Genomic DNA, 8,222 nt, shown 5'->3' on the forward strand with positions numbered 1-8,222 from the left:
AACCTGCTTTCCGGATTAAATTAAAAATTAAAAAATTCAAGTATATTATAAAATTCAGGAAATTAAAAATATTAAATTAAAAGAAAAACAAATTAAAATTGACGCAAATTTACAATTAATTAAAAAAATAGAATTTTTGTTGATGTAAACTCTCGGGTCCTATATCTCTCTATATAAAAGAGAGACATTCAAATTATATAACATTATAAATTAAAGAAAATTAAAAATATTAAATTAAAAAGAAAAACAAATTAAAATTAACCCAAATTTTACAAATAATTAAAAACGTAAATAATTGTTGTTGTTATCTCTCTGAATAAAAGAGTTACATTCAAATTACATAACTAGTACGACATAATAACAACCAAAAAACCTGATACAGTTATATAATTTGCAAAAAAAAAAACGAAAAAGAATAAAATATTTTTATTAATTATGAATTATATACTTTTGTAAGTAATTTTATAAATATGAAAAGAAATAATTTTATGAGTTTAATAGCAAATTAAAATGAAAAACTTTTGAAAAAAAATTTCTGCAGTAGTTGGAATAATAAAATACATACATGTGATCTAAAAGTTTTAATTACTTCAATATTTATAATTATTTTATTGAATATAATTATTTCTACAGGAGAATATTTTGTATAACTATTTTTACCAAATAAACTACAGAATTACTAAATATATTTCTACTGAAAAAATATTTAACAGCACTTTTTCCACACTACAATTACCAACTCCTTCAAATGAATTCTTTAAGACCACAAACCACGTAAAAAGGGGAAAAATAAAAATAAAAAAAAGAGAATGACAAAGCAGAACTACCAACAAAATAACATTCCGTGTAATGTTTATAGTGTCTGGGAACATTTTAACCACACTAGGGCGATTAGTGTTACAAGAAAACGTTTCAATAAATATCCAACCTCCCCTTCAGCTGTAGCAACAGCACCATCTTCAACTATATCATATTCCACACATTATACAAGTTCCAACAGACGAGTAACCAAACCAGGAGCCACTCTGCAAGGAAACAAGCCATGTAAACGATACCTATTTCTTATCTCTGTTATCACCCTCCTTTTTCTTGTCATTCTTCTCGACTTCCTCATCTTTCTCATCAAAATATTCTTCATCATCATAATAGTACTCTTCATCATTGTCGTCGTCATCATCATAGTCATCCTCATCGTCGTAGTATTCTTCATTTTCATCATCATCATCTTTGCCGTTTTGTAGTAGACCTCTCTGCTGACCCCTTAACCGCTCTTGGATTCGTTCCCTAATGGCTGTTCCCTAGAGATACCAAGATTTGACAAATGATGGATTATTCACATAGGGAATGCGACTATAAACATGTAATTGCATTTAAAAGTATCCCAATGTACTTCCATAGCAAATAACAATATTTAAAAGTGAAGGAAAATTCATGAGGCATGTGTCTACAAACATGTAATTGCATTCAAAAGCATCCGATGGTACTTCAATAGCAAAATAACAATATTTATATGTGAAAGAAAATTCACATGGTGCATGCGTGCACAAACATCCAATTGAATTGTTAGCATCATGTATATATAAATGCTTCATAAAAGGGTTCGTACCATTTTATGGCAACCTTCTTCAAACATTTCAAGAAATCCAGCAACCCAGCGATCAGCATTTTCAACCCACTCATTGCGATGCATGCCAGCAGTTTTTGCAACAGTTTGGATCTGCAACATTATTAAAGAAAAGTTCAAACCCATAATAACTCTTAAGCTTCTAACGGGCATTCTGGTCGATTTAAGAAATTATAACTTCGTTGATATTCTGTTAAATTTGTAAATGAAGTGAACAAGACACTCATTTGCAATTGAATTGCAATGTCTAATACAAATCAAAATATTATCAAAGATCTTATAAAATTCAATATAATCATTTTTTTAAACCATTGGAGAAACACAAATTAGAGCGCCATAACACATTCCAAGCCTTCTTTACTCCAAACTCGCAAGTTCATTTTGAATTCTATCAAATGAAATAGAATTTGAGTCAGGTGCTCAATTCAGTATGTTATTCCTTTCAAACTAATTTCTAGGTTTTGAAACAGTTCTATGCAGAAAATTGTGGATTTGCATCAAAATTTTACGATAGTCATCTGATCTAAATTTGTGAAAAAAAAAATCCAAAAACAAACAAGAAAACTAGAAGGCATTCCTTACCACATAAAACAAGGAGAAATCTCCCATTTCCTAATACAGAACTCTGTGACATCAATAACCAAAGCACTTGGCAGACAGTTAGTTCATTAACCATAATGACAGACTATTAACCATATGATGGTATCAGATGGAGTTCCTTCAGAACAGTTACAAAAGCTTCACTATTGTAGCCTGCTCGGACAGGGCCTACAGTGTTTATTTTAATTGGAAACTACTTATACATAGAACTCTTTCCCATTAGCTTCACTTCTAAAGTACCTGGCCAATCTGATACACAAGCACAACCAACTTAAAGTAATTTTGAATCTCTAAAATAGATAAAAATTAGAACCAAAAGCAAGTCTGAACTGGTTTTCTGTTTGCTTTTGAGAAACAAGAAAATCACACTTCATATCTTTCATTACTCAAACCAGTTTTGTTATTTTCAAGAGAAAATTTTGTTTAAATATTTTCTGGATAACATTGTTATCCTGAAACATAAACAAACATTATAAATTACATCATCATCCAGGAGTAGTATAAAATGATTTTAGTTGTCCTCTCGATACCTCATTTCCACTCTTATTGTGCAATTTGGTTACATAGATTCCTTTCTTATTGTTGACATTACAAAGGAAAACATGTTTGGTTCAAACATCATTCAACATGTGAACACAACAAGATTAGTTCTGAGGTTCAAGTGACATAAACTCATACATTTTCAACCTTTTAAATATGCATGAAACATTTCATGTTATCACTCCACAAAATATAGAGTTTTCTGGTTGTCTGTTTTATAAAGACTAAATTTATTAAAAAGGGACGACTGAAACAAGAAACGCACTTATAAAAAATACAGGGCTCCAAGGAGGCCACCTGACAAACAAATTATTTCCAGAAGAAATGGCCGTAACAACAGATAAAGACGAGATTAATATAGCAAATATTATGGGAGAACTAGGGTCCATAAGATAAATCCCTCGGAAAAACTCAAAAAAATACTATAATTGAGTTTAGGATTGCACAGAATTTGATTGCTTATACACTCATAAAACAAGGTAAATGATCAAAAAGACATGGGTGCTGAGCAATATGCTACAGAGAATTCAGTTTCCTATAAATTAACTATTTATAGGTGTTAAAGAGAATGCGTAATTAGGTTAAAGGACTTTAGAGTAATGCATAATTAGGTTAAAGGACTTTAGAGTAAAGCAAGCCCTATGTAATTAATGTAATTAATGGTCTATTTCTTCTTCTATTATAGAGAAGTTGTATACATCGTGATATTTAATAAAATACACATTCAACTATTCTTAATATGGTATTAGAGGCTTAATTTAAAAAATATTAACTCTTTTTACAAATCTTATTCAATCTTCATTACCGAAATAAGAAAATCCTAAAAAGGATCAGCCTTCATTGTCAACCACCACAACCCTAGCCGCCAGCTACCATAGGCTGGCATCCCCACCGTAAGTCGGCCTTCACAGGCAGCTTTATCTACCACAACCTCACGGCCGGAAGCAGCTAGAAGAAACCGCTCAGACGCCAATTGCTAGCCGCCAGAACCACATGCCTACACCTGCAGAACTGTTATCCAACCAGCCCCGCCATAGCCACATGTGCAGCTTCCTGTGTCACATGCCCAGCCACCTCGACTACACACAGCCAGCCGCACGCACAACTAGCTAGGGCCCCTCCTGCTGCACATGTTTCTGTCCAGGACACACAGCTGCACTATCTACAGGTAACATCATTTTCATGACCTTTTATTTAGCCTTTTAATTGTCCAGCACCTCTTAAAATATGTTAGAGATCACATTGCAATGTACAGGAACAAATTTCCACATGGGAAACTCTGCCTAAAACAACATCAAGTTTTAGCCAATCTAGGTTGCTTATCACTTTGCCCAGAAGGACTACCTGAGTTGGTTGCAATTAATTCGGATCACTCTTCAGGGAAAATGAAAGCTCAGCCACCTCTTTGGCACTGGATCAAAACCAAGAGACCTAGCCTTTGATGCATGGGATGAGAAAAATTCAATATTCATGGCGTGAATTTGGAACTCTATGTCGCCGGAGACAAGTAAAACGCTTATGTTCCTGCCTATAGTCAAAGAAGTGAAGAATGCAATCAGGGAAAGCTATTCTGAAGTCAAAGATGTAGCCCAAATTTATGACTTGAACTTCAAGATATGGAAACAAGTCAGTCATTGAATATTCTAACATGTTGAAAGGTTAATGACAGAAATTGGATTGGTACTAGAGCCTTACTATGGATTGCGCAAGGATGTATAGCCCGCTTCGAAATATTTGTAGATAAAGATCGGGTTTATCAATTTATGGCAAAACTCAACCAGGAGTTTGATTCAATAAGGCTCCAAATCTTAGGCAATGACGAAATACCATTACTAAATGAGGTAATTATTATTGTATCAATAGAAGAGAGCAAGAAAGGAATCATGTTCGAATCCCAACATCCTAATAGTTTAGCACTAATATCCAAAAGCCCCAAGCCGTACCAAAAAATAAAAGAACTAAACCAAAAACTGAAAATTCAAGATCTAGTATCGACAACAAGGATAATCTTTGATGTACTTTGTAAAAAGTCAAGACACTTGATCTTAGCCAAAAGGTTGAGAAAGCTAAATGTTGGAAACTTCATGGCAAGCCCAATACCTCAAGCAATGAGTAAGATTACAAGAATACCCCGCAGAAGTCCCATAGATAAATCCATATGGCTCAGCGAAAGGAGGAAGACAAAACCATTAATCTCAATGAAGTTAAGTCTGAGATAGAACGAATATGAAACATATTAGAGAATCTTGAAAAATCCACAGGTATAGGTCTAAGGAAGCACTCATGTATGTCGCACGGTTTTAATGTCTTGGATAGACGTTTAAAATTTATGGATAGTGGACTCAGGGAGCCACCGATCATACAACTCATACTTCCAAATCCTTTTAGACTTATGTGTCATGCCCCAGCAATAGAAAAATTATCACAACATATGGTTCTCTAAATACCATTGCTGAAAGGGCCACATCAAGCTGAATCTTACCTTGGTTCTATAAAATGTGTTATATGTTCCTAAACTATGTACGTTGTGTTAGTCACCAAATTATTACAAGATTTGAACTATAAAGTAACATTTTTTTTCTTACCGTGACTTTCAGGATCAAAATCCAGAAAAAGATAATTGGACGTGCTGAGGCTAAAAATGGATTGTATTACTTGGGTGCATCTAATGCATCTCTCTCTGCTATTTCTATTGACCCTGACCACAAGTTTTCGCTCTATCTCAAGACACTTGGTCATCTAACCTTTTTCACTTTAAATGTTATGTTTCTTCTACTGTTTGAAAATTCTGATTACGGGAACTTACATAACGATGTATGCAAATTAGTCAAACATAAGAATCTACATTTTCCTATTAACAAGAAAAGAAGTATGGTTTCATTTTCTTTGATTCATAATGATGTTTGAGGATCATCCCACATTCCTAATATTTTTAGGGCTCAATGGCTTGTGTCATTTATTAATGATTGCACGAGAGTTGCATGACTTTTTTTATTCAAATCCAAATCAGATATTAGCCACACAATGCCTCAATTTTGCAAAATGATAATCAGATCACACTATAAAAGGAAGCCTATAACCACCATTCTAACAGAAGTAATGGCTTGTTTGCTTTTATAATACATCCTAAATGCAATCAAAGTGGACCATGAATTGTGAATGAAACCAAAGAGGGAAAAGAAAAATGAAATACCACTGCAAGCACAAGAGTAGATAATACCTTTTCTCCCACTTTTTCTTGTTGTTCTTTCACTTTTTCATGTAGTTTCTGCAACCTCATGTTCACCCTCAGTCTCTTTTCCTGTTTGTATAGAAGCAAACCAAAATAACTTCCTTCAACAGGAGAAAGTATCAAAACAGAAACAAGTTTTAAAACAGAACCCAAACAAAAGGATTCCTCGTAAATACACGTGCAATACCAAACAAGCACACAGAAAGAAAGATCATGCCTTCACATAGCTAACTCCAAGTTCTTTTCTTGTATATCCTCGATCCAAATTACGCATCACATACTGGTTATAATCTTTAACTATCCTCATTATTATGTCTGATGTTGATATCCCATCAGTTCGCTTCGTTTCCTTAAACTTTCCAATAGATTTAACCTGCAAAAAGAAGCTCGCATAAGCATAACAACAGATTGTTAAAGAGAAAAATAACTGAAATCAGGAACGAAGAATGGTCATTCAGGACTTACGAACTCATAAACATCATTACCAGCTCCACTGGCATCAGCATAGCTGTAAAAACATTATGCAGAACCATAAGAACTACATGATGTACCTGACTGCCTGAATAATGTAAATGAGCACGATGGCATCAGACTCCATCATGACGGACATAAAATGCCAATTCTATTAAACAAGTATATAACGATTTTCTATTTTTAGAAAACCATAAGATTTACCTAATTTTTCAACTGAAATAGATTCATTTCAAATTAAAAGGTGAATTAAAATAGAAGGGAAATGGAAGAGAAGTTCAAAGTTGTTTGAAGACTACTTTCACGAGAACAAAATCATAACTAACATTACAAATCATGTATCCTTACGGAAGAGAATCGTGGGCCACATAGTCTATCTTATGCTTGTCAAGAAACTCCTGCGTCATCACCCAAGGTGCATCAGGGATGACTTCATCAACCCACCTGCGACAAATTTAGAAATAAAGTAAAACCAATAATTGTTGCATCGAAACAATTATTTAAACAGTGGAGGAACTACTCAAATCCAATCCTTTCATTTCAATAACCTACAGTTTATTTAACAAGTTCAAAGGATTGGGAGAAAAGAACCCATACTTGCAATGGCGGAGAGATTCATAACGCTCGGCTTCCGTCATAACAGTTTTGCCTTTGTACTTGTGGGTGATTTCATCATTGCAACATCCGACAAGCAGATACGTGTTTGGAAACCTAAAAATACATTTCAACATCACATAAAAAAGGCGTAAAACTTCCATTCAGCTACGAAACCATACTCAGTTGAAGGAATCACCTAAAGTATGGAAAACCCCAAGAAACAAATGCAAAAACCCGCCAATCAATCAATACAAGTGACGCATATCGCAACGAAGAGAGATAGCCGCAGAGAATTAGAACAGAAACACCAAAGACAGAAAATCATACAATCTCAAATATGCTATTTAGTAATTGACAAGACCAGAACAAACAGAACTAGAGTTCAGATACAGATATAACAATGCAAATAACACACACAGAAGTCAGAGAGAGAAAGATCGAAACGCACGATTTCTTGGCTTGCTCGAGAGAGCGGGCGTGGCCGAAGTGAAATAGATCGTAGATCCCATCGGCGTAAACGCGGACAGGGCGATCAGAGGGCGCCGGATCGGAAGGGGTAGCAGTAGGAGTAGAAGGAGTGGAATCGGAGGCGGTTTCACAGTTAATATGGTTGATCATCCTGTCGGAATTGGTGGTTTCCTTTAGGAATTTTACCAGGAGAAGAAGACTTTCTGAGTCATTCTAGAAAATCTCTCTCCTCCCTCTTCTCGCGGGATCACCTGCGAATATCCGCTCCTTCCGTTTTCGCTTTCCTATTTTTCGGTTACGCGTCCGCTTTTTAATTGTTTCGCTGGCTGCTCTTCTGTGCCGCGGCTCGTGAGGTTAATGTCATGGACTCATCCCATCGGCTTATTTCACACTTTCCAAAAAAATAAATTAAATTAAAATATTTCATTATTTTATCATAATTTTTAAAGGAAATCTGAAACCATTATTGGTAATTATATTCTTCTCATTTTTATTATTTACTGCATATATATATCCTTTTCTTTACCCTATCTTCTTCTTCATTTTTGTATGTTGTAAATTTTTTTAGTACAAAATAATATCTATTAATTTCATACCGGATAAATTTCAAAATATAAAATTTTAATATAAATTATAATACGAATATTATCATTTAGTCAAAACTTATTGACAACAAATGTAACTGCCCCG

General features: G+C 34.2%; 1 protein-coding gene across 1 annotated transcript; it reads right to left on the bottom strand.

Annotated features, from left to right (window-relative positions):
• Positions 1–824: 824 nt before the first annotated feature.
• On the bottom strand, positions 825–7,875 carry LOC110821771 (choline-phosphate cytidylyltransferase 2). The gene is made up of 8 exons (XM_088215987.1): positions 7,513–7,875; positions 7,065–7,178; positions 6,816–6,911; positions 6,462–6,504; positions 6,214–6,369; positions 5,985–6,065; positions 1,607–1,717; positions 825–1,298 (listed from the first exon to the last, which is right to left on the bottom strand). The coding sequence occupies exons 1-8, from the start codon at positions 7,680–7,682 to the stop codon at positions 1,056–1,058; spliced, it is 1,014 nt and encodes a 337-aa protein (XP_088072113.1). The 5' UTR covers positions 7,683–7,875; the 3' UTR covers positions 825–1,055.
• Between the last annotated feature and the right edge of the window lie 347 nt (positions 7,876–8,222).

The sequence above is a fragment of the Carica papaya genome, chromosome 3, assembly GCF_054855325.1.
Source record: "Carica papaya isolate Zhongbai chromosome 3, ASM5485532v1, whole genome shotgun sequence".
In the NCBI taxonomy this organism is placed as follows: Eukaryota; Viridiplantae; Streptophyta; class Magnoliopsida; order Brassicales; family Caricaceae; genus Carica; species Carica papaya.